Source organism: Haliotis rufescens, unplaced genomic scaffold (assembly GCF_023055435.1).
Source record: "Haliotis rufescens isolate VD_foot unplaced genomic scaffold, xgHalRufe1.0.p SCAF_3, whole genome shotgun sequence".
NCBI lineage: Eukaryota > Metazoa > Mollusca > Gastropoda > Lepetellida > Haliotidae > Haliotis > Haliotis rufescens.
The window spans coordinates 20011607-20039506 of record NW_025964001.1 but is presented as its reverse complement, the minus strand read 5'-3'; the positions used below and the strand labels follow the sequence as shown (position 1 = coordinate 20039506).

At 37.1% G+C, this 27900-nt stretch overlaps 1 protein-coding gene across 1 annotated transcript; it reads left to right on the top strand.

Moving 5' to 3' along the window:
• Positions 1–1797: 1797 nt before the first annotated feature.
• LOC124137061 (DNA ligase 1-like) lies at positions 1798–26607 on the top strand. Its single transcript, XM_048403888.1, has 28 exons — positions 1798–1812; positions 2021–2123; positions 2918–2998; positions 3640–3693; positions 4144–4200; positions 4617–4697; positions 5654–5688; positions 6541–6594; positions 6925–6978; positions 7309–7362; positions 7692–7745; positions 8076–8129; positions 8460–8513; positions 8844–8897; positions 9228–9281; positions 20487–20540; positions 20871–20924; positions 21255–21308; positions 21639–21692; positions 22023–22076; positions 22407–22460; positions 22791–22844; positions 23175–23228; positions 23559–23612; positions 23943–23996; positions 24327–24380; positions 25354–25399; positions 26492–26607. The coding sequence occupies exons 2-26, from the start codon at positions 2027–2029 to the stop codon at positions 24372–24374; spliced, it is 1425 nt and encodes a 474-aa protein (XP_048259845.1). The 5' UTR covers positions 1798–1812; positions 2021–2026; the 3' UTR covers positions 24375–24380; positions 25354–25399; positions 26492–26607.
• Positions 26608–27900: the final 1293 nt, after the last annotated feature.

The window sequence follows — 27900 nt, the reverse complement described above, 5'->3', positions numbered from 1 at the left end:
TCAAAGGATTAACAGAAAATACGTTGATTGATTAATCACTGTTATCTTGCACAGTGGATATGTCAAAAGTGAGTGTTTACATGTCTAGGTTTACTAAAACAAAGGGAATACACTCATATCATGACGTGAAGTGCCGATGTAAAAACAACATACTTTGTTCAAAGGGTTAACTGATAATACGTTGATTGATTGATCATTGTTATCTATCACTCAATGGATTTTTTAGGAACCGTGGAAAGTATGAAAATAGTTGTCACGTGGGCTTTCTCAGCCGACCCTTGAGACTTGACACCTATGTGAAACACCTGAAACAATCCAAGTGATCAGTTGAGAAACGAACAAGGGTTATAATATCCCGAAACGATATATATCTTTTAAAATATTTGATTGTTACAGAGACACGTGACATCGAATAAGTTTCTTTGTACAGCTGCAGACGAGTGGGATATTGTTCCTTTGTGTGGATATTCATGGATACATTCCTCGAACAAGGAAGCTGCCTAAAATTTATACACATAAATTTGGTAGGTTGTAATTATGGTATTTGCATTTTGTTTTCCTTCATTTGAACCGATTCGTTCTTGTTTTTCTACGTCTTGGTTGGGAAATTCTTCAATGCGCGATGGACGTTGTTTTCACAGGTCTTTTCCTCTGTAAGCGTGTATATATTACCGTCAATTTGTAAAATGTGATTCTCTCAGGCAATTTATAAAATGTGTAAATATTTCAGCCATTTTGACTAAAAAATCTGTCCAGATTGATTAAGACGATCAAAAGGGCCTACAAACATCACAACAGATTATTATGTAGGATTAGAAGCCAAACAACATAGAAATGTACTTTTCAACGTAACATTTTCAGTCTCTTGGTGATGACATTAAACATAAAAATGTTTGGAATTCGTTATCATAATAATACAGATGGAAATGTTTTTCAGTCACTTTGTAAAATATTTAGACGTTTAATAAATATGTTACACATTTTGACAGAAACAAAATATGTACACTATAAAAAAAGCAATGCTCAGGTGAAATATTTACTTTGTGTTGCAAGTCAAAATAGTGTAAACGAAAATCGCAAAATTACCAAGCAAGTGACTTATCCAAACTTATTATCTCGAAAACTGTATTTCATTTTGTTGATCAATGTGACCTTTTCGCCCTTATTACTACCGGTATCCATAAAAGTGACTAATGCGCTTACGAAAGGCGCAGCAGAGGTCGCGACCTAGTCTAGATTTCTGCTATACATCCGGGTACTCACTGGGAAAAAACAATAACAAAGGCAACAACCAGTCCCGGGGAATTGCGTTAGATCAGTGCCCCTTTAATATATGACTGACGATAAGCATAATGTACCACAGTTAAAATAAATTGATCTATATCAATATGCACATTCAAAGGAAATGTGCTGTAACAGGCCAGAACATCTGGCTTCTGAACGGAAATGAGATTTTGATCAATTTCAAACACTATATTCATATATAGATATAAATAACATAAATCTGACACGTGTTTCCTGATCATTTGATATCGACATACACATTCAAAAGTGAAATGTGCTGACCAGCATGTTTTAGATACGATACGTGATCTTTGAGCTGATTTCATTTGGTACTTTGTTGCAAGTTGACTTACCGTGTGCATAGTGTTTTAGGTAAGAAGATGGTTACTTTATTCAGATGTCATGAATAATTATGCTCCAGATGTCGCATTTTAAGAATATTTCGATAATAATGACGTTATCTAAAGTACTATATAAATGCCCTGTTGATCGGCAAGATTCTAAGAATACACCAGTTCACTTTCGCAGGTAAGTACGAACCATTGTGGGTTTTTTTCACAGTAGCTTGCGATTTTTTAACATCATCGTCCTATACTGGAATACTAAAGTGTTGGTATGCTTGTGTTAACAAACAACTATGTAGTTGGTCTCGTTTCACTTCATGAAACAAATGAATTTCTAACACCGCCAAAAGAAGAAAAACGCATTCTTATTACAAAATGTCAATATGTTTCAGTGCAAAATGATCGTACAGGTGTTGCTCTCCGTTCTCCTGGTGTCAATCACTCTGACTGAAGGTAGTCGCATTCGAGGAGGAAACATTAGGGAAGCTTTTGAAGGTAATGAAAATGATTACGTTGCAAGTGATTTAGTGGCATTTAAATGACTAACAAAGCACTTTTGCGTTTATGTTACCATAAACCGAACAAAATTAGGCCAAATCGACAAACATACTACTGTTTCCTGATGGACTGATAATAGGAGGGGCGAGTGTGTTAAATGACCTTTGAACTTAAAATTGTGAATAATTACCATAACAACTAATGTCTGTAACTAGCTTTTTATGACTAACATACTGTTTGGGCAACATAACCACCTGCCCTTGAATTCGATTAAACAATCCGAGGCGGAAGGAGACAAACTGGCCCCATCTCATCCTTCAAATTGCGCAGCACATCAAACATTAGGAACCTTGTTTTATCACCAGTGGCGGATTTCATTCTTTAGGGCACTATTTCGCCTGTCAATTTTTATCGTATTTTTAATGGTACTTCCGTTTTTCAAATTAATTTTGGTCAAACATTTGTGATTAGGTATGTCTTAAAGTATGAAGTCTGCCCTTTAGTATGAAAATCTGCCCTTTAATGTGCCCTTTAAAAACAAAACAAGCATGTAATAGCATTCAGCTACCAATGCATCTCAAAAAAGGAATACTATTCTTCCAATTAATCTTTTCTAGATATCTAGAATTGTTACAGTTGTCACAATCCATATACAGGAAACAGCTATTTTAGAATGGCCTCCTGATCACACTTAGTTTTCCATAGACGATATAGGAGGATAGGAGAAATATAGATTCATAGATCAAAACAACAAATATTTCACTAATAATTGTTAAATCTGTTACCATTAGAATCTTCCTCTGAATCATCCTCTGGTTCCTCTTCCTCACCATCTTCGGAATCAACAGAAGAAGTGAAGCGTGATACTAAAGGTAATCATGTTGTTAATGTTCAGGTTGAGAGGCGTGTTCTTCTGTTGCTCATCTAGTGCTATTTGACAGGTTATATAAGAAAGATGCAATCATCTCAACTGAAATGTTAGGAAAGACATATCCTTTGTGTTAAAAAGAATTTACATCTGTGAAAGTATTATCTAATTATCTGAATAAATTGAGGACCAATCGCAAAACACATGCTTTTTAATGAAAAAGAAATTATTACTATACAAACAATTTCATCAATTTTATATGAAAAAAGTAACAACGGGGGACGGAACACCTTAATTTTGTATGAATGTCACTGATTTATACCTGTGCAATGTTTATGCAAGACATCGTGTGTTCTACCTGGTTAATCTGCAATCTTGAAAGTCATATAGCAGCTTATTAGGTTAATACACATTATTTTGCCTTCCATTCATGGAACGGTTGAAATATCAAGACATACTGATGTCATCAACTCTTTATAATCGAACAAGGTAATTTCGAAATATATATCTAAAAGCGTTATGAAGCCCACGCTCATTCTCTCTTTCTAACTTGTTTGTTATCCTTGTATTTACCTAGCACCAGCTCGTCTGGGTAACGTATGTTCCTCACTTGTCTGTGCATGTTGAAGTACTTAATACTTGTAGAATCATCCTCTGAATCATCAGAATCGACAGAAGAAGATGAGAGCGATGATGAAGGTAATCGTTTATCTAGGTTACATCACTTTTTACAATAAGTAAGTGATGGCTGAGTGGGTGGTTTGACGTCCGCAGTGAAAGTATTGTTGCAATATCACAATGAGAGAAAGCCTGGTAATTATGTTCTGGCGTCTAGCCATCCCACAATACAGTGAAACAGATAAAAACATGACGGTATAAACCATAGTCCTCAGCCTTCCGCGAATTGAAGCTTGTAAGTTTCTACTGACGCAGTTGCAGTCAGAAAACCCTTCATACGTGAAACATAGTTAAATGAGAATTAGTGTTTTACCAGTATGCTGGACAGTTCTTCCTCCGTTCTCTATTTTTTCTGTTTTATCCTTTCATGCATCAACCATTAGAATTTTAGGGAAACATGATCAAAGATCTAGATTTATTTGTTATTACCTGAGCATTTGATAAGCAAATGTGTTAAATTATTCAATTTAGAATCGTCTTCGGAATCCTCCTCAGAATCGACAGAAGATGGTGACAGCAATGATGAAGGTATATTTCATGAGTATTCCATATACAAAAATACTACAAATTACCACTGCATCACCAGAAATATAGATTATTCTTGTATGTGTTCACCCAATTAGATATCTATCAATGTCGCAGTCGTCACTGAATCATATACTATAACAGTTACTTAGAATGCCTGACCCCACTGCTATGAATCATCAGAATCGACAGAAGAAAGCGAGAGCAACGATGAAGTTAATTGCATGTTGAGGCTCCACAGCACGAAGACTATATTCCCACGAGTTCATTTGTTTAGATGTCCAGAACTGTGATAGTTGTCACTGTCGACATAATGGAAACAGTTTTCCATTGAAGATGTAGGAGGATAGGAGAAATATAGATTGATAGAACAAAACAACCAACATTTCACTAATATTTGTTAAATCTGTCACCATTAGAATCTTCCTCTGAATTATCCTCTGGTTCCTCTTCCTCATCATCCTCGGAGTCAACAGAAGAAGTGAAGCGTGATATTGAAGGTAATCATTTAGTTAATGTTCAGGTTGAGAGGCGTGTTCTGTAGCTCATCTAGTGCTATTTGACAGGTAATATAAGAAAGATGCAATCATCTAAACTGATATGTTTCGAAAGACATATCCTTGGTGTTAAAAAGAATTGTCCATATGTGAAAGAATTATCTAATCATCTGAGTGAAATGAGGACCAATGTAAACAAATCGTGTTTTATAATGACGTGAATGGAACCAAATCTTACATGGAAGGAACAATCTTTTGGACCATCACTTGATGATTTGAGTGTGTGGGCGTTCCTAACCACGACGGAGCAGTAATTTAGTAAAGACATCAACACTGATAAGAATGAAAATGAAATTATTACTATACAAACAATTTAATCTCTTTTATCTGAAAAAAGGGCAGATCACCTTAATTTTGTATGAATGTCAATCATCTGTACCGGTGCAATGTTTATTCAATACACCGTGTGTTTTACAACCTGGTTAATCCACAATCTTGAAAGCCAAATAGCAGCTTATTAGGTTTATATACACATTGTTTTTCTTCCATTCGTGGAACAGTTGGAATATCAAGCGATACTGATGTCATCAACTCTTTACAATCAAACAAGGTTATTTCGAAATAGGTAGCTTATGGCATTAGGTAGCCCGCGATCATTTTCTCTTTCTAACTTGTTTTTTTTTTTTTTATTTATCTACCACCAGCTGGTCATTGTGAATTTTGTTTCCTTGTTTATCTGTGCATTCTTATGCCACACAAAAACACGACAAATGTGTCATAGTGTCCGTGTTACCAATGCATCTCAAGAAATGTAGATTATTCTTGTATGTGTTCATCCTCTTAGATGTCTCAAATGTCGCAGTCGTCACTGAATCATGTACTGTAACAGTTACTTAGAATGACTGGCCCCACTGCTATGTGATGGCTAGTTGACAGGATGACGTGCCTTATATTTACAGAATCGCCAAAAGAAAAAAAGAGAGCAACGATTAAGGTAATTGAAAGTTGAAAACATATTAAACATCCTATGTATTGTCCATAACTGTTAAACTTTGTTGCAAGGTGTTATTGCCAATGTGTAAAATACTGCAGCAATAACACGATGACGGACAAACAAGGAAAACTCTACAGGTCATAGCATCTTGCTATCCTGGCATCTGAAGAAAACAATAATGGCATGATGCCATAAACCACTCCCTTTTTCATTCCGGAAAATGTTCTACATGTTTTGTTTTAAGTATCCTTTTATGTATCTACCAACAGTTTGTCAGATGTAAAATGTTTGATGTTTCTCTCGTTCTCATTCAATGTTGTGGCTATCTGACATGATAATGTGATATATTTGAGAACCATCATCCGAATCTTCCGAATCGACTGAAGAAAGTAAGAGCAACGACGATAATAATCCTGTATTCAGGATTGATGTTAGAAATCGACTGTGAGAAGTGAATATGATGTTTATTGCCCGTTTAGAGATTATTGTTACATTTTTAGGGCGATTGAGGGAATGCTACCCTGGCATCTGTTGATTGAGTGAGTGAGTTCGTATGGTTTGACGCCGCTTTTAGTAATATTCCAGCATTATCAGGGCGGAGAACACCAGAAATGGGCTTCATACACAGTAACCATGTAGGGAATCGAACCCGTGACGAACAAACGCTTTAATCACAAGGCTAACCCAAGAATGGCCAAGAAATGTAGATTATTCTTGTATGTGTTCCCTCTCTTAGATATCTATAAATGTCGCAGTCGTCACTGAATCATGTACTGTAACAGTTACTTAAAATGACTGGCCCCACTGCTATGTGATGGCTAGTTGACAGGATGACGTGCCTTATATTTACAGAATCGTCCTCTGAATTATCAGAATCGACAGAAGAAACTGAGATTAAGGAAAAAGGTAATCGTTTATCTAGGTTACATGTTAAAAGAAAATCACTTTTGACAATACGTAAGTAATGGCTGAGTGGGAGGTTTAACTTCCGAAATGAAATGATCGTTTAAATATTACAATGAGAGAAAGCCTGCAAAAACACGACAAATGTGTCATAGTGCCCGTGCTACCAATGCATCTCAAGAAATGTAGATTATTCTTGTATGTGTTCATCCTCTTAGATGTCTCAAATGTCGCAGTCATCACTGAATCATGTACTGTAACAGTTACTTAAAATGACTTGCCCTACTGCTATGGGATGGTTAGTTGACAGGATGGCGTGCCTTATATTTACAGAATCGTCCTCTGAATCTTCAGAATCGACATAAGAAACTGAGATTAAGGAAAAAGGTAATCTTTTATCTAGGTTACATGTTAAAAGAAAATCACTTTTGACAATACGTAAGTGATGGCTGAGTGGGAGGTTTAACTTCCGAAATGAAATTATCGTTGAAATATTACAATGAGAGAAAGCCTGCAAAAACACGACAAATGTGTCATAGTGTCCGTGTTACCAATGCATCTCAAGAAATGTAGATTATTCTTGTATGTGTTCATCCTCTTAGATGTCTCAAATGTCGCAGTCGTCACTGAATCATGTACTGTAACAGTTACTTAAAATGACTGGCCCCACTGCTATGTGTTGGCTAGTTGACAGGATGACGTGTCTTATATTTACAGAATCGTCCTCTGAATCTTCAGAATCGACAGAAGAAACTGAGATTAAGGAAAAAGGTAATCGTTTATGTAGGTTACATGTTAAAAGAAAATCACTTTTGACAATACGTAATTGATGGCTGAGTGGGAGGTTTAACTTCCGAAATGAAATCATCGTTGAAATAATACAATGAGAGAAAGCCTGCAAAACACGACAAATGTGTCATAGTGTCCGTGTTACCAATGCATCTCAAGAAATGTAGATTATTCTTGTATGTGTTCATCCTCTTAGATGTCTCAAATGTCGCAGTCGTCACTGAATCATGTACTGTAACAGTTACTTAAAATGACTGGCCCCACTGCTATGGGATGGCTAGTTGACAGGATGACGTGCCTTATATTTACAGAATCGTCCTCTGAATTATCAGAATCGACAGAAGAAACTGAGATTAAGGAAAAATGTAATCGTTTATCTAGGTTACATGTTAAAAGAAAATCACTTTTGACAATACATAAGTGATGGCTGAGTGGGAGGTTTAACTTCCGAAATGAAATTATCGTTGAAATATTACAATGAGAGAAAGCCTGCAAAAACACGACAAATGTGTCATAGTGTCTGTGTTACCAATGCATCTCAAGAAATGTAGATTATTCTTGTATGTGTTCATCCTCTTAGATGTCTCAAATGTCGCAGTCGTCACTGAATCATGTACTGTAACAGTTACTTAAAATGACTGGCCCCACTGCTATGTGATGGCTAGTTGACAGGATGACGTGCCTTATATTTACAGAATCGTCCTCTGAATTATCAGAACCGACAGAAGAAACTGAGATTAAGGAAAAAGGTAATCGTTTATGTAGGTTACATGTTAAAAGAAAATCACTTTTGACAATACGTAATTGATGGCTGAGTGGGAGGTTTAACTTCCGAATTGAAATTATTGTTGAAATATTACAATGAGAGAAAGCCTGCAAAAACACGACAAATGTGTCATAGTGTCCGTGTTACCAATGCATCTCAAGAAATGTAGATTATTCTTGTATGAGTTCACCCTTTAGATATCTATAAATGTCGCAGTCGTCACTGAATCATGTACTGTAACAGTTACTTAAAATGACTTGCCCCACTGCTATGTGATGGCTAGTTGACAGGATGACGTGCCTTATATTTACAGAATCGTCCTCTGAATTATCAGAATCGACAAAAGAAACTGAGATTAAGGAAAAAGGTAATCGTTTATCTAGGTTACATGTTATAAGAAAATCACTTTTGACAATACGTAAGTGATGGCTGAGTGGGAGGTTTAACTTCCGAAATGAAATGATCGTTTAAATATTACAATGAGAGAAAGCCTGCAGAAACGCAACAAATGTGTCATAGTTACCGTGTTACTAATGCATCTCAAGAAATGTAGATTATTCTTGTATGTGTTCATCCTCTTAGATGTCTCAAATGTCGCAGTCGTCACTGAATCATGTACTGTAACAGTTACTTAAAATGACCGGCCCCACTGCTATGGGATGGCTAGTTGACAGGATGACGTGCCTTATATTTACAGAATCGTCCTCTGAATCTTCAGAATCGACATAAGAAACTGAGATTAAGGAAAAAGGTAATCGTTTATCTAGGTTACATGTTAAAAGAAAATCACTTTTGACAATACGGAAGTGATGGCTGAGTGGGAGGTTTAACTTCCGAAATGAAATTATTATTGAAATATTACAATGAGAGAAAGCCTGCAAAAACACGACAAATGTGTCATAGTCTCCGTGTTACCAATGCATCTCAAGAAATGTAGATTATTCTTGTATGTGTTCATCCTCTTAGATGTCTCAAATGTCGCAGTCGTCACTGAATCATGTACTGTCACAGTTACTTAAAATGACTGGCCCCACTGCTATGTGATGGCTAGTTGACAGGATGACGTGCCTTATATTTACAGAATCGTCCTCTGAATTATCAGAATCGACAGAAGAAACTGAGATTAAGGAAAAAGGTAATCGTTTATCTAGGTTACATGTTAAAAGAAAATCACTTTTGACAATACGTAAGTGACGGCTGAGTGGGAGGTTTAACTTCCGAAATGAAATGATCGTTTAAATATTACAATGAGAGAAAGCCTGCAGAAACGCAACAAATGTGTCATAGTTACCGTGTTACTAATGCATCTCAAGAAATGTAGATTATTCTTGTATGTGTTCACCCTTTAGATATCTATAAATGTCGCAGTCGTCACTGAATCATGTACTGTAACAGTTACTTAAAATGACTGGCCCCACTCCTATGTGATGGCTAGTTGACAGGATGACGTGCCTTATATTTACAGAATCGTCCTCTGAATCATCAGAATCGACTGAAGAAACTGAGAAGAACGATATAGGTAATTGAAAGTTGAAAAAATATTAAACATCCTCTGTATTGTACTTAATTGTCAGACTCTGTTGCAAGGTGTCATTGCCAATGTGTAAAATACTGTAGCAATAACACGATGGCGGACAAATAAAGGAAAACTCTGCAGGTCTTCGCATCTTGCTATCCTGGCATCTGAAGAAAACAATAAAGGACTGATGTCATAAACCACTCCCTTTTTCATTCCGGAAAATATTCTACATGTTCTGTTTTAAGTATCCTTTTATGTATCTACCAACAGTTTGTCAGATGAAAATGTTTGATGTGAATGTGATGTTTAATGCCCCTTTAGGGATTATTGTTACATTATTAGGGCAATGGAGGGAATGTCCAAATCTCTGTTTATTTATCAAACCACACAGAGAACGAAATACATCTTTATCACAATGTGTACAACTCGATTGACGGGCAAACATGTCAACTATGCAATTCCTAGAATCTTGCTACCCTGGTATCTGTTGATTGAATGAGTGAGTACGTATGGTTTGACGCCGCTCTTAGTAATATTCCAGCAATATCAGGGCGGAGAACACCAGAAATGGGCTTCATACATAGTAACCATGTAGGGAACCCGTGACGAACAAACGCTTTAATCACTAGGCTAACCCAAGAATGGCTTGATAGCATCAACCACATGCATTTGACTTTCATTTTCACTTTCATCTAAACATCCTTTCTGTAAGTTTGTCAGGATGCCATATGCTCCATGTTTCTCTTGTTCCTGTACACTGTGTGGCCTTTCAACATGAAAATATTATGTTTATTTTTTTAGAATCATCATCGGAATCATCCGTCAGACGAAAAAGAGAACGTAGAAGGTAATCTTACGTTAATGGGTGCAGTAGCAAAACTCGACTGCTTTTTGTGAAAGGACGACTGCACTTGTATAAACGTATCTTGTCATGTGATGTTGCTACCTTGAAAGATATATTCATCTATAAAATCAATTGATAATACACAATATTCATTAAGTCTATTAGATCCTCAATTCTTCATATACGCATCAAGATTGCTTTGAAATTACCGCGTTGTCAAATATATGGCCAGTTAAAGGTTTTAACATCTGCTAAGGAACATGAGAAAGTGCAACAATAACATAACGCATTCTTGCCGTAAAAGGCGGCTATGCTTGTCGTAAAATGCAACTAACGGAATTGGGTGGTCAGACTCGTTGACTTGGTTGAAGCATGTCATCGATCCCAATTGCGTGGATCAATGCCCATGATATCAATCACTGGATTGTCTAGTGCAAACTAGATTATTTACAGACCGCCGTCATACAGCTTGAATATTGCCGAGTGCGGCGTAAAACAAAAAACAAACAAACCACTCGAGCATCTGGAAAACAAAAGTAATCTTGACCTAATCAGATGATAAGTAGACGATGTAGTCACATTTTCAAGTCGTGTTTAGAACAAGAACTATGATGAAATATAAAATTACTGTAGGAATATGGTATAATGGTATAGTAAATGGTATAGTATGCTCGTGATAGATATAACATATGTACCCCTGTATATGTACGAGTCAACAATACCCGTGAAGATCCGGGTTAAAATTAGCAACCCCTGTATGTACTAAGAGGCGACTGACGAGATCGGGTGGGCAAGCTCGGTTATTTGGTTGATGCATGTCATCTTGTCCCAAATGCGTTTATTGATGCTCATGATGTCGATCACTGGATTGACTGGTCCACACTTGATTATTTACAGATCGCTGTTATATAGCTGGAATATTGTTGACAAACAAACATGAATCATCAATGTATGTCCAAGATGGAGTTTCTGGTCTTAAAATCAATTCTCTTTTTCAGCGAAATTTGCATAGAGGATGGAACACTGCTTGGAAACCTGCCTTTATCAACTGTGCAGAAATATCGACCGATAGCATTTTGATTGTATGTTTTATAGAATAAAAAGTTCGTGACAGAATGTGTCTTTGTGTAACATTATGCGACAATCTATGGCGTTTCAGTCAAGGTTCCCAAACCTTTGAATAGGCAAAAACATGTTTGTCAGTTCCCAGAGAATAATGGGAATCTTCTCTGAAAACATGCAGACGGTATCCTCCATATACCGTGATGAAGGTAAAGTGGATCATTGGCCGGATGTAATTGTGACAACGACATAAATCGCTAGCCCTATGGCAGCCGTATAACTTTAAAATCATGTGCTTCGGCAAACCGTGTTTCATTACTTTTACTTTTAAACTGCCCTGATGTGAGCAACATTCCACTCCGTACGGGTACAGTGACACACCAAACTCAAGTCACCCACCTTCCCTACCCGTATGGGTGCGTGGGTGCGTGCGTGCGTGCGTGCGTGCGTGCGTGCGTGCGTGATTGCGTGCGTGATTGCGTGCGTGAGTACGTGCGTGCGCGGGCGTGTGTGTCCCGAATCTCATTCATGGAAAAAGATAAACCATCAGAAATGATGATTTACACAAAAAAATAGAATAAGGAGTAAAGGAGTCCTATTCTCTGCGAGATGGTTTAGAGAGAAGTTAATGTGAGAAGTGACAATGTTACAGGGGTGGGTGGGTGAATGCTTTTGCACAAAAACAATGTAACAAAGAATGTCAATGGGCAATCGAAACTGAACCAGACAACTGATGGTTGGTCGCATTGGCAACGATACACACAATCGATGACACGTCACACAATCATGCAGGTCACATGAGTGCAGTTTTAATGTCTTTATGCTTTACATCAATGATCTGAAATCGTTCAATAATCATCAATAAGCATATTCCTTCCACTGAAATAAAGGAGATAAATGAGAACGTCTCGTCTTTCTCATATTTAGATCTATGCATACAGATTCTGCATGACAAAACACTCTCCACAAGACAAGACAAAGAGATGACTTCAACTTTCCAACAGTCAACTTTTCCTATATGTCGAACAATATTCCTGCAGCTCAATCCCTTGGTGCCTACATTTCACAACTTTTGAGGTACAATCGAACATGTTCTTGTCCATATTCGATCACTTACATCCGACGTCATATTGCATCGAGCTGTATTGATTTAATACTGGTGTATGTGTAGCGATGTTGGTGACATATAATGCTCGCAAAGAAAGTGGTGTGGGGACCTGCAGATTATTTGTGGATTATAATCTTCATTATTTCTTTAATTAATTGTAATGTCACGTGCGGATATCACAAATAGTAGTCCAATTTGTTATCCAAACATGCACTTTCTAATAACATCAAGGTACAAGCTTTCTATATGAGTCAAACATATTCGTATGTATGGTATGGTATGGATATCTATAAAATTAAAGCCACAAAGTTCATTCCATAATCTTGTTTTTTTTTTTTGTTGTTGCTTAGCGCCGCACTCAGCAATATCACAGCCATATAACGGCGGGCATTCAATAATCATAAGAAATCTCTGCGATTCCGACTATATCATAGGCATGTGTTCATGAATCACTGTCAAATAGTGAGGATAAAAGGTGTTCGCCAAAGGTGAGCGTATTCTGCCCCATTGGTGGCACCCGTCACAAACATACGCCAAGTAGTTATGCCAATGTGCAGATATAGACATTGTAATTATAAATTAAGGAGTTCTTTTGATGATCTGAATGCTCATTTTTGAACCACAGGGGCAGCAAAAACTCATGGCATGATTGTCTTGCTTTGCCACATCACCCCTTAATGTTTGGTCACCTTCGTCATGACCCTCATGTTCTTCTCTCGATTCTCTCGATCGAGATTATGGATAACATTTAAAGAATGGCCATCGTAAGGGATATGAAGATATATAGAGAATAGACACTGAGGATGTATCAATTCAATAATGAATGGATACTCTCCAATCGGCTAAACGTAGAAGTTAGTGCATTAAGTGAAGTAATTCTGAAACAACAGACTATTGGATCATGACAACAACGTGCAGATAATACAACGTGGGGCCACTATCAAACAACCTGAAAATAATAACTGTTACTCCAAAACAGATGGTCATCTAACATGACCATGTGCGTGAGTAAGTATTGTTTTACGCCGCTTTTAGCAATATTCCAGAAACATCACGGGGGACACCAGCAATTGACTTCACCCAGGGTAGTATAAGTGAAAGAATTTTTGGTGCTTCCAAATAAAGAGAAAGTCTTGAGCAGCTTCAATGTATCAGCCAAAACATTTCTCACCATAATTGATAATAGCTATTGAGCTGATGGTGAAACTCGGAATCTTCAGTCCATCAAGATAACATCGTCCCAGTTCAAGTAATATTCAGTCAACGTAAGAGAATAACCAATCTCGATTATCTGCCAAAACATTGGTCGAAGAAAGGCAAAATAGTGATGAAAAAGTATACAGTGGTGACACTATCGACTCTTAACCAGACAATCCAGTGAAACGATATCTCGTTTCAACTATCAACGATATTGTTATTTTGAATAACGTCTGCTGCTTACAAGTGAAGGGACTCTGCTGTGTCGATTGTGTCATCACTGATTTACAAAATAACATCACTAGATTATCTGGTCCAGACTCGATTGTTTACAGACAAATTGGCTACCAGTTCAGGCTACAGGCTACAGGCTACAGGCTACTGATAGAGTAGGGAATGCTTCCCCTTTTCGCGAACACTTGGTGTCATCACTTGGTCGATGTTTCTGCTGGTGGATTGAAGTCTCCGAGTGTCATCATAAGCTCAGTAGCATTTATCAATTATGCTGCGTCAGCGACAAAAGATATGTTTGGACCGATACATTAAAACCGTTCCCATTGTGTTGAAAAACGAACGTTTTTCCTTCACTGATAACTTGCAGAATCTCTGCACTTGTACACATCAGACGTAATTCGAAACTAACATATCGGTTTTATCTTTCAGCCAAATAGTGGGAGGAGAAACGCTATGTGCAGGCAACAAACACATACTTTTTGAAAGGTTTACTGAGGCCATGAATGTTGTAACGCTGATCAAACAGCGTTGGGGCAAGAGTCGTATGCTGCTCTTTGAATCTTTCGTAGAAAAAAAGGGTATGCTTTACTGTACCTTACAAATTGTGAAAGTCACCTATCCAGCCATTGGACAAGGATGTAACTCAATCTGTCTATAAAGTCAGCACTTATTTTCGCAAGACTTAAGACAGGAGGTAACTTACGGAATTAAAACACCTCAGAAAAACTGAACTACAAAAACACCCTGTACCCACATGTTTATGCTAATGTCCAAACTCCACAGGAAACGCCACATACACCACACTATAACAAATCTGTGCGATAACACCATTTGGTAGAGGGATGAAATAGAAGACCAGGGCTTCATTTACTCGATGGCTCAATGTGACTATAATAAATGTTCATGAAGAATTTATCATGTAGTATATATGGATGTCGGTAAATATCTTCCTTTTATATTACAGTGAAAGGAAAGATGTTTTCAATGAATAAATACCATCTGGTACTCTTACAGAAGCTGATAACTTTATCCAAATGTAATGAATATATATCCCCCCGATGTTTCATTCCGATGTAATTTGAAAATCTATCTATCGATATTAATATATAACTGACGATAAGCATAATGTACCATAGTTAAAATAAATTGATCCATATCAATATGCACATTTAAAGGAAATGTGCTGTAACAGGCCAGAACATCTGGCTTCTGAACGGAAAGGAGATTTTGATCAATTTCAAACATTTTATTCAAAAATAGATATAAATAACATAAATCTGACACGTGTTTCCTGATTATTTGATATCGACATACACATTCAAAAGTGAAGTGTGCTGACCAGCATGTTTTAGATACGATACGTGATCTTTGAGCTGATTTCATTTGGTACTTTGTTGCAAGTTGACTTACCGTGTGCATAGTGTTTTAGGTAAGAAGATGGTTACTTTATTCAGATGTCATGAATAATTATCCTCCAGATGTCGCATTTTAAGAATATTTCGATAATAATGACGTTATCTAAAGTACTATATAAATGCCCTGTTGATCAGCAAGATTCTAAGAATTCACCAGTTCACTTTCGCAGGTAAGTAAGAACCATTGTTGATGTTTTTCACAGTAGCTTGCGATTTTTTAACATCATCGTCCTATACTGGAATACTAAAGTGTTGGTATGCTTGGGTTAACAAACAACTATGTAGTTGGTCTCGTTTCACTGCATGAAACAAATGAATTTCTAACACCGCCAAAAGAAGAAAAATGCATACTTATTACAAAATGTCAATATGTTTCAGTGCAAAATGATCGTACAGGTGTTGCTCTCCGTTCTCCTGGTGTCAATCACTCTGACTGAAGGTAGTCGCATTCGAGGAGGAAACATTAGGGAAGCTTTTGAAGGTAATGAAAATGATTACTTTGCAAGTGATTGAGTGGCATTTAAATGACTAACAAAGCACTTTTGCGTTTATGTTACCATAAACCGAACAAAATTAGGTCAAATCCACAAACATACTACTGTTTCCTGATGGACTGATAATAGAAGGGGCGAGTGTGTGAAATGACCTTTGAACTTGACATTGTGAATAATTACAGTCTGTAACTAGCTTTTTATGACTAACATACTGTTTGGGCAACATAACCACCTGCCCTTGAATTCGATTAAACAATTCGAGACGGAAGGAGACAAACTGGCCCCATCTCATCCTTCAAATTGCGCAGCACGTCAAACATTAGGAACCTGTTTTATCACCAGTGGCGGATTTCATTCTTTAGGGCACTATTTCGCCTGTCAATTTTTATCGTATTTTTAATGGTACTTCCGTTTTTCAAATTAATTTTGGTCAAACATTTGTGATTAGGTATGTCTTAAAGTATGAAAATCTGCCCTTTAGTATGAAAATCTGCCCTTTAATGTGCCCTTTAAAAACAAAACAAGCATGTAATAGCATTCAGCTACGAATGCATCTCAAGAAAGGAAGACTATTCTTCCAATTAATCTTTTCTAGATATCTAGAATTGTTACAGTTGTCACAATCCATATACAGGAAACAGCTATTTTAGAATGGCTTCCTGATCACACTTAGTTTTCCATAGACGATATAGGAGGATAGGAGAAATATAGATTCATAGATCAAAACAACAAATATTTCACTAATAATTGTTAAATCTGTTACCATTAGAATCTTCCTCTGAATCATCCTCTGGTTCCTCTTCCTCATCATCCTCGGAATCAACAGAAGAAGTGAAGCGTGATACTGAAGGTAATCATGTAGTAAATGTTCAGTTTGAGAGGCGTGTTCTTCTGTTGCTCATCTAGTGCTATTTGACAGGTTATATAAGAAAGATGCAATCATCTCAACTGAAATGTTAGGAAAGACATATTCTTTGTGCTAAAAAGAATTTACATCTGTGAAAGTATTATCTAATTACCATCACTTGATGATTTGAGTGTGTGGGCGTCCCTAACCACAAAGGGACACTAATTTAGTTGAGGTATCAACACTGCTAAGAATGAAAAAGAAATTATTACTATACAAACAATTTCATTAATTTTATATGAAAAAAGTAACAACGGGGGACAGAACACCTTAATTTTGTACGAATGTCACTGATTTATACCTGTGCAATGTTTATGCAAGACATCGTGTGTTCTACCTGGTTAATCCGCAATCTTGAAAGTCATGTAGCAGCTTATTAGGTTAATACACACTATTTTGCCTTCCATTCATGGAACGGTTGAAATATCAAGACATACTGATGTCATCAACTCTTTATAATCGAACAAGGTTATTTCGAAATATGTATCTAAAAGCGTTATGAAGCCCACTCTCATTCTCTCTTTCTAACTTGTTTGTTATCCTTTTATTTACCTAGCACCAGCTCGTCAGGGTAACGTATGTTCCTCACTTGTCTGTGCATTTCAATGTCATACAATGGCTAGTTGACATGTTGAAGTACTTAATACTTGTAGAATCATCCTCTGAATCATCAGAATCGACAGAAGAAGATGATAGCAATGATGAAGGTAATCGTTTATCTAGGTTACATCACTTTTTGACAATAAGTAAGTGATGGCTGAGTGGGTGGTTTGACATCCGCAGTGAAAGTATCGTTGCAATATCATAATGAGAGAAAGCCTGATAATTATGTTCTGGCGTCTAGCCATCCCACATTACAGTGAAACAGATAAAAAGATGACGGTATAAACCATAGCCCTCAGCCTTCCGCGAATTGAAGCTTGTAAGTTTCTACTGACGCAGTTGCAGTCAGAAAACCCTTCATACGTGAAACATAGTTAAATGAGAATTAGTGTTTTACCAGTATGCTGGACAGTTCTTCCTTCGTTCTCTATTTTTTCTGTTTTATCCTTTCATGCATCAACCATTAGAATTTTAGGGAAACATGATCAAAGTATGTCTAGATTTATTTGTTATTACCTGAGCATTTGATAAGCAAATGTGTTAAATTATTCAATTTAGAATCGTCTTCGGAATCCTCCTCAGAATCGACAGAAGATGGTGACAGCAATGATGAAGGTATATTTCATGAGTATTCCATATACAAAAATACTACAAATTACCACTGCATCTCCAGAAATATAGATTATTCTTGTATGAGTTCACCCAACTAGATATATATAAATGTCGTAGTCGTCACTGAATCATATACTTTAACAGTTACTTAGAATGCCTCATCCCACACCTATGAATCATCAGAATCGACAGAAGAAAGCGAGAGCAACGATGAAGGTAATTGCATGTTGAGGCTCCACAGCACGAAGACTATATTTCCACGAGTTCATCTTTTTTAGATGTCCAGAACTGTGACAGTTGTCACTGTCGACATAATGGAAACAGTTTTCCATTGAAGATGTAGGAGGATAGGAGAAATATAGATTGATAGAACAAAACAACCAACATTTCACTAATATTTCTTAAATCTGTCAACATTAGAATCTTCCTCTGAATCATCCTCTGGTTCCTCTTCCTCATCATCCTCGGAATCAACAGAAGAAGTGAAGCGTGATATTGAAGGTAATCATTTAGTTAATGTTAAGGTTGAGAGGCGTGTTCTGTAGCTCATCTAGTGCTATTTGACAGGTAATATAAGAAAGATGCAATCATCTAAACTGATATGTTTCGAAAGACATATCCTTGGTGTTAAAAAGAATTGTCCATCTGTGAAAGAATTATCTAATTATCTGAGTGAAATGAGGACCAATGTAAACAAATCGTGTTTTATAATGACGTGAATGGAACCAAATCTTACATGGAAGGAACAATCTTTTGGACCATCACTTGATGATTTGAGTGTGTGGGCGTTCCTAACCACGACGGAGCAGTAATTTAGTAAAGACATCATCACTGATAAGAATGAAAAAGAAATTATTACTATACAAACAATTTAATCTCTTTTATCTGAAAAAAAGGCAGATCACCTTAATTTTGTATGAATGTCAATCATCTGTACCGGTGCAATGTTTATTCAATACACCGTGTGTTTTACAACCTGGTTAATCCGCAATCTTGAAAGCCAAATAGCAGCTTATTAGGTTTATATACACATTGTTTTTCTTCCATTCGTGGAACGGTTGAAATATCAAGCCATACTGATGTCATCAACTGTTTACAATCAAACAAGGTTATTTCAAAATAGGTATCTTATGGCATTAGGTAGCCCGCGATCATTTTCTCTTTCTAACTTGTTTGTTATCTTTTTATTTATCTACCACCAGCTGTTCATTGTAAATGATGTTTCCTTGTTTATCTGTGCATTCTTATGCCACACAAAAACACGACAAATGTGTCATAGCGTCTGTGTTACCAATACATCTCAAGAAATGTAGATTATGTTTGTATGTGTTCACCCACTTAAATGTCTACAAATGTCGCAGTCGTCACTGAATCATGTACTGTAACAGTTACTTAGAATGACTGGCCCCACTGCTATGTGATGGCTAGTTGACAGGATGACGTGCCTTATATTTACAGAATCGCCAAAAGAAAGAAAGAGAGCAACGATTAAGGTAATTGAAAGTTGAAAACATATTAAACATCCTCTGTATTGTCCATAATTGTTAAACTTTGTTGCAAGGTGTTATTGCCAATGTGTAAAATACTGCAGCAATAACACGATGACGGACAAACAAGGAAAACTCTACACGTCATAGCATCTTGCTATCCTGGAATCTGAAGAAAACAATAATGGCATGATGCCATAAACCGCTCCCTTTTTCATTCAGGAAAATATTCTACACGTTATGTTTTAAGTATCCTTTTAAGTATCTACCAACAGTTTCTCAGGTATAAAATGTTTGATGTTTCTCTCGTTCTCATTCAATGTTGTGGCTATCTGACATGATAATGTGATTTATTTGAGAACCATCATCCGAATCTTCCGAATCGACTGAAGAAAGTAAGAGCAACGACGATAATAATCCTGTATTCAGGATTGATGTTAGAAATCGACTGTGAGAAGTGAATGTGATGTTTAATGCCCGTTTAGGGATTATTGTTACATTTTTAGGGCGATTGAGGGAATGCTACCCTGGCATCTGTTGATTGAGTGAGTGAGTTCGTATGGTTTGACGCCGCTTTTAGTAATATTCCAGCATTATCAGGGCGGAGAACACCAGAAATGGGCTTCAAACACAGTAACCATGTAGGGAATCGAACCCGTGACGAACAAACGCTTTAACCACAAGGCTAACCCAAGAATGGCCAAGAAATGTAGATTATTCTTGTATGTGTTCATCCTCTTAGATATCTATAAATGTCGCAGTCGTCACTGAATCATGTACTGTAACAGTTACTTAGAATGACTGGCCCCAGTGCTATGTGATGGCTAGTTGATAGGATGACGTGCCTTATATTCACAGAATCGTCCTCTGAATCATCAGAATCGACAGAAGAAACTGAGATTAAGGAAAAAGGTAATCGTTTATCTAGGTTACATGTTAAAAGAAAATCACTTTTGACAATAGGTAAGTGATGGCTGAGTGGGAGGTTTAACTTCCGAAATGAAATGATCCTTGAAATATTACAATGAGAGAAAGCCTGCAAAAACACGACAAATGTGTCATAGTTACCGTGTTACCAATGCATCTCAAGAAATGTAGTTTATTCTTGTATGTGTTCATCCTCTTAGATGTCTCAAATGTCGCAGTCGTCACTGAATCATGTACTGTAACAGTTACTTAAAATGACTGGCCCCACTGCTATGTGATGGCTAGTTGACAGGATGACGTGCCTTATATTTACAGAATCGTCCTCTGAATCTTCAGAATCGACAGAAGAAACTGAGATTAAGGAAAAAGGTAATCTTTTATCTAGGTTACATGTTAAAAGAAAATCACTTTTGACAATACATAAGTGATGGCTGAGTGGGAGGTTTAACTTCCGAAATGAAATGATCCTTGAAATATTACAATGAGAGAAAGCCTGCAAAAACACAACAAATGTGTCATAGTTACCGTGTTACCAATGCATCTCAAGAAATGTAGATTATTCTTGTATGTGTTCATCCTCTTAGATGTATCAAATGTCGCAGTCGTCACTGAATCATGTACTGTAACAGTTACTTAAAATGACTGGCCTAACTGCTATGCGATGGCTAGTTGACAGGATGACGTGCCTTATATTTACAGAATCGTCCTCTAAATCTTCAGAATCGACAGAAGAAACTGAGATTAAGGAAAAAGGTAATCTTTTATCTAGGTTACATGTTAAAAGAAAATCACTTTTGACAATACGTAAGTGACGGCTGAGTGGGAGGTTTAACTTCCGAAATGAAATGATCCTTGAAATATTACAATGAGAGAAAGCCTGCAAAAACACAACAAATGTGTCATAGTTACCGTGTTACCAATGCATCTCAAGAAATGTAGATTATTCTTGTATGTGTTCATCCTCTTAGATGTATCAAATGTCGCAGTCGTCACTGAATCATGTACTGTAACAGTTACTTAAAATGACTGGCCTAACTGCTATGCGATGGCTAGTTGACAGGATGACGTGCCTTATATTTACAGAATCGTCCTCTAAATCTTCAGAATCGACAGAAGAAACTGAGATTAAGGAAAAAGGTAATCTTTTATCTAGGTTACATGTTAAAAGAAAATCACTTTTGACAATACGTAAGTGATGGCTGAGTGGGAGGTTTAACTTCCGAAATGAAATTATCGTTGAAATATTACAATGAGAGAAAGCCTGCAAAAACACAACAAATGTGTCATAGTTACCGTGTTACCAATGCATCTCAAGAAATGTAGATTATTCTTGTATGTGTTCATCCTCTAAGATGTATCAAATGTCGCAGTCGTCACTGAATCATGTACTGTAACAGTTACTTAAAATGACTGGCCCCACTGCTATGCGATGGCTAGTTGACAGGATGACGTGCCTTATATTTACAGAATCGTCCTCTGAATCTTCAGAATCGACAGAAGAAACTGAGATTAAGGAAAAAGGTAATCGTTTATCTAGGTTACATGTTAAAAGAAAATCACTTTTGACAATACGTAAGTGATGGCTGAGTGGGAGGTTTAACTTCCGAAATGAAATGATCGTGGAAATATTACAATGAGAGAAAGCCTGCAAAAACACAACAAATGTGTCATAGTGTCCGTGTTACCAATGCATCTCAAGAAATGTAGATTATTCTTGTATGTGTTCATCCTCTTAGATGTCTCAAATGTCGCAGTCGTCACTGAATCATGTACTGTAACAGTTACTTAAAATGACTGGCCCCACTGCTATGGGATGGCTAGTTGACAGGATGACGTGCCTTATATTTACAGAATCGTCCTCTGAATTATCAGAATCGACAGAAGAAACTGAGAGTAACGAAAAAGGTAATCGTTTATCTAGGTTACATGTTAAAAGAAAATCACTTTTGACAATAGGTAATTGATCGCTGAGTGGGAGGTTTAACTTCCGAAATGAAATGATCCTTGAAATATTACAATGAGAGAAAGCCTGCAAAAACACAACAAATGTGTCATAGTGTCCGTGTTACCAATGCATCTCAAGAAATGTAGATTATTCTTGTATGTGTTCATCCTCTTAGATGTCTCAAATGTCGCAGTCGTCACTGAATCATGTACTGTAACAGTTACTTAAAATGACTGGCCCCACTGCTATGTGATGGCTAGTTGACAGGATGACGTGCCTTATATTTACAGAATCGTCCTCTGAATCTTCAGAATCGACAGAAGAAACTGAGATTAAGGAAAAAGGTAATCTTTTATCTAGGTTACATGTTAAAAGAAAATCACTTTTGACAATACGTAAGTGATGGCTGAGTGGGAGGTTTAACTTCCGAAATGAAATGATCCTTGAAATATTACAATGAGAGAAAGCCTGCAAAAACACAACAAATGTGTCATAGTTACCGTGTTACCAATGCATCTCAAGAAATGTAGATTATTCTTGTATGTGTTCATCCTCTTAGATGTATCAAATATCGCAGTCGTCACTGAATCATGTACTGTAACAGTTACTTAAAATGACTTGCCCCACTGCTATGCGATGGCTAGTTGACAGGATGACGTGCCTTATATTTACAGAATCGTCCTCTGAATCTTCAGAATCGACAGAAGAAACTGAGATTAAGGAAAAAGGTAATCGTTTATCTAGGTTACATGTTAAAAGAAAATCACTTTTGACAATACATAAGTGATGGCTGAGTGGGAGGTTTAACTTCCGAAATGAAATGATCCTTGAAATATTACAATGAGAGAAAGCCTGCAAAAACACGAAAAATGTGTCATAGTGCCCGTTCTACCAATGCATCTCAAGAAATGTAGATTATTCTTGTATGTGGTTATCCTCTTAGATGTCTCAAATGTCGCAGTCGTCACTGAATCATGTACTGTAACAGTTACTTAAAATGACTGGCCCCACTGCTATGTGATGGCTAGTTGACAGGATAACGTGCTTTATTTTTACGGAATCGTCCTCTGAATCTTCAGAATCGACAGAAGAAACTGAGATTAAGGAAAAAGGTAATCGTTTATCTAGACTACATGTTAAAAGAAAATCACTTTTGACAATACGTAATTGATGGCTGAGTGGGAGGTTTAACTTCCGAAATGAAATGATCATTGAAATATTACAATGAGAGAAAGCCTGCAAAAACACAACAAATGTGTCATAGTGCCCGTGCTACCAATGCATCTCAAGAAATGTAGATTATTCTTGTATGTGTTCATCCTCTTAGATGTCTCAAATGTCGCAGTCGTCACTGAATCATGTACTGTAACAGTTACTTAAAATGACTGGTCCCACTGCTTTGTGATGGCTAGTTGACAGGATGACGTGCCTTATATTTACAGAATCGTCCTCTGAATTATCAGAATCGACAGAAGAAACTGAGATTAAGGAAAAAGGTAATCGTTTATCTAGGTTACATGTTAAAAGAAAATCACTTTTGACAATACGGAAGTGATGGCTGAGTGGGAGGTTTAACTTCCGAAATGAAATGATCCTTGAAATATTACAATGAGAGAAAGCCTGCAAAAACACAACAAATGTGTCATAGTTACCGTGTTACCAATGCATCTCAAGAAATGTAGATTATTCTTGTATGTGTTCACCCTTTAGATATCTATAAATGTCGCAGTCGTCACTGAATCATGTACTGTAACAGTTACTTAAAATGACTGGCCCCACTGCTATGCGATGGCTAGTTGACAGGATGACGTGCCTTATATTTACAGAATCGTCCTCTGAATCATCAGAATCGACAGAAGAAACTGAGAACATAGATATAGGTAATTGAAAGTTGAAAAAATATTAAACATCCTTTGTTTTGTCCATAATTGTTAGACTCTGTTGCAAGGTGTTATTGCCAATGTGTAAAATACTGTAGCAATAACACGATGGCGGACAAAAAAAAGAAAACTCTGCAGGTCTTCGCATCTTGCTATCCTGGAATCTGAAGAAAACAATAAAGGCATGATGTCATAAACCACTCCCTTTTTCATTCCGGAAAATATTCTACATGTTCTGTTTTAAGTATCCTTTTAAGTATCTACCAACAGTTTGTCAGGTGTAAAATGTTTGATGTTTCTCTCGTTCTCATTCAATGTGGTGGCTATCTGATATGATAACGTGATTTATTTGAGAACCATCATCCGAATCTTCCGAATCGACTGAAGAAAATAAGAGCAACGACGATAATAATCCTGTATTCAGGATTGATGTTGGAAACCGACTGCTTTGTTCATGAGTGAAAAGTGAATGTGATGTTTAATGCCCCTTTAGGGATTATTGTTACATTATTAGGGCAATGGAGGGAATGTCCAAATCTCTGTTTATTTATCAAACCACACAGAGAACGAAATACATCTTTATCACAATGTGTACAACTCGATTGACGGGCAAACATGTCAACTATGCAATTCCTAGAATCTTGCAACCCTGGTATATGTTCAGTGAGTGAGTGAGAACGTATGGTTTGACGCCGCTCTTAGTAATATTCCAGCAATATCAGGGCGGAGAACACCAGAAATGGGCTTCATACATAGTAACCATGTAGGAAACCCGTGACGAACAAACGCTTTAATCACAAGGCTAACCCAAGAATGGCTTGATAGCATCAACCACATGCATTTGACTTTCATTTTCACTTTCATCTAAACATCCTTTCTGTAAGTTTGTCAGGATGCCATATGCTCTATGTTTCCCTAGTTCCCGTACACTGTGTGGCCTTTCAACATGAACATATTATGTTTATTTTTTTAGAATCATCATCGGAATCATCCGTCAGACGAAAAAGAGAACGTAGAAGGTAATCGGTAATCTTACGTTAATGGGTGCAGTAGCAAAACTCGACTGCTTTTTGTGAAAGGACGATTGCACTTGTATAAACGTATCTTGTCATGTGATGTTGCTACCTTGAAAGATATATTCATCTATAAAATCAATTGATAATACACAATATTCATTAAGTCTATTAGATCCTCAATTCTTCATATACGCATCAAGATTGCTTTGAAATTACCGCGTTGTCAAATATATGGCCAGTTAAAGGTTTTGACATCTGCTAAGGAACATGAGAAAGTGCAACAATAACATAACGCCAGACAAAAAGGAAGAAAATACAAATTCTTCTCCCTTTCTACTGCAGCACACCCGTGAAGATCCGCGGTAGAATAGGTCTTCAGCAACCCATTCTTGCAGTAAAAGGCGGCTATGCTTGTCGTAAAATGCAACTAACGGAATTGGGTGGTCAGACTCGTTGACTTGGTTGAAGCATGTCATCGATCCCAATTGTGTGGATCAATGCCCATGATATCAATCACTGGATTGTCTAGTGCAGACTCGATTATTTACAGACCGCCGTCATACAGCTTGAATATTGCCGAGTGCGGCGTAAAACAAAAAACAAACAAACCACTCAAGCATCTGGAAAACAAAAGTAATCTTGATATAATCAGATGATAAGTAGACGATTTGGTCACATTTTCAAGTCGTGTTTAGAACAAGAACTATGATGAAATATAAAATTACTGTAGGAATATGGTATAATGGTATAGTAAATGGAATAGTATGCTCGTGATAGATATAACATATGTACCCCTGTATATGTACGAGTCAACAATACCCGTGAAGATCCGGGTTAAAATTAGCAACCCCTGTATGTACTAAGAGGCGACTGACGAGATCGGGTGGGCAAGCTCGGTGATTTGGTTGATGCATGTCATCTTGTCCAAAATGCGTTTATTGATGTTCATGATGTCGATCACTGGATTGACTGGTCCACACTTGATTATTTACAGATCGCTGTTATATAGCTGGAATATTGTTGACAAACAAACATGAATCATCAATGTATGTCCAAGATGGAGTTTCTGGTCTTAAAATCAATTCTCTTTTTCAGCGAAATTTGCATAGAGGATGGAACACTGCTTGGAAACCTGCCTTTATCAACTGTGCAGAAATATCGACCGATAGCATTTCAATTGTATGTTTTATAGAATAAAAAGTTCGTGACAATGTGTCTTTGTGTAACATTATGTGACAATCTATGGCGTTTCAGTCAAGGTTCCCAAACCCTTGAATAGGCAAAAACATGTTTGTCAGTTCCCAGAGAATAATGGGAATCTTCTCTGAAAACATGCAGACGGTATCCTCCATATACCGTGATGAAGGTAAAGTGGATCATTGGCCGGATGTAATTGTGACAAGGACATAAATCGCTAGCCCTATGGCAGCCGTATAACTTTAAAATCGTGTGCTTCGGCAAACCGTGTTTCATTACTTTTACTTTTAAACTGCCCTGATGTGAGCAACATTCCACTCCGTATGGGTACAGTGACACACCAAACTCAAGTCACCCACCTTCCCTACCCGTGTGGGTGCGTGGGTGCGTGCGTGAGTACGTGGGTGCGCGGGCGTGTGTGTCCCTAATCTCATTCTTTGAAAAAGATAAACCATCAGAAATGATGATTTACACAAAAAATAGAATAAGGAGTAAAGGAGTCCTATTCTCTGCAAGGTGGTTTAGAGAGAAGTTAATGTGAGAAGTGACAATGTTACAGGGGTGGGTGGGTGAATGCTTTTGCACAAAAACAATGTAAAAAAAATGCCAATAGGCAATCGAAACTGAACCAGACAACTGATGGTTGGTCGTATTGGCAACGATACACACAATCGACGACACGTCACACAATCATGCAGGTCACATGAGTGCAGTTTTAATGTGTTTATGCTTTAATGTCATCTACATCAATGATCTGAAATCGTTCAATAATCATCAATAAGCATATTCCTTCCACTGAAATAAAGGAGATAAATGAGAACGTCTCGTCTTTCTCATATTTAGATCTATGCATACAGATTCTGCATGACAAAACACTCTCCACAAGACAAGACAAAGAGATGACTTCAACTTTCCAACAGTCAACTTTTCCTATATGTCGAACAATATTCCTGCAGCTCAATCCCTTGGTGCCTACATTTCACAACTTTTGAGGTACAATCGATGTGCAGATATAGACATTGTAATTATAAATTAAGGAGTTCTTTTGATGATCTGAATGCTCATTTTTGAACCACAGGGGCAGCAAAAACTCATGGCATGATTGTCTTGCTTTGCCACATCGTCCCTTAAGGTTTGGTTACCTTCGTCATGACCCTCATGTTCTTCTCTCGATTATCTTGATCGAGATTATGGATAACATTTAAAGAATGGCCATCGTAAGGGATATGAAGAAATATAGAGAATAGAATGCGTGAATAAGTATTGTTTTCCGCCGCTTTAAGCAATATTCCAGAAATATCACGGGG

What these genes read in the sequence shown, in the direction of transcription:
- LOC124137061 (XM_048403888.1), top strand. Translation starts at nt 2,027, where the DNA reads ATGATCGTACAGGTGTTGCTCTCCGTTCTCCTGGTGTCAATCACTCTG. An exon ending in AGATGAGAGCGATGATGAAG is followed by an intron (nt 3,694 to 4,143) that starts GTAATCGTTTAT and finishes TATTCAATTTAG; the next exon opens with AATCGTCTTCGGAATCCTCC. An exon ending in AACTGAGATTAAGGAAAAAG is followed by an intron (nt 22,845 to 23,174) that starts GTAATCTTTTAT and finishes TTATATTTACAG; the next exon opens with AATCGTCCTCTGAATCTTCA.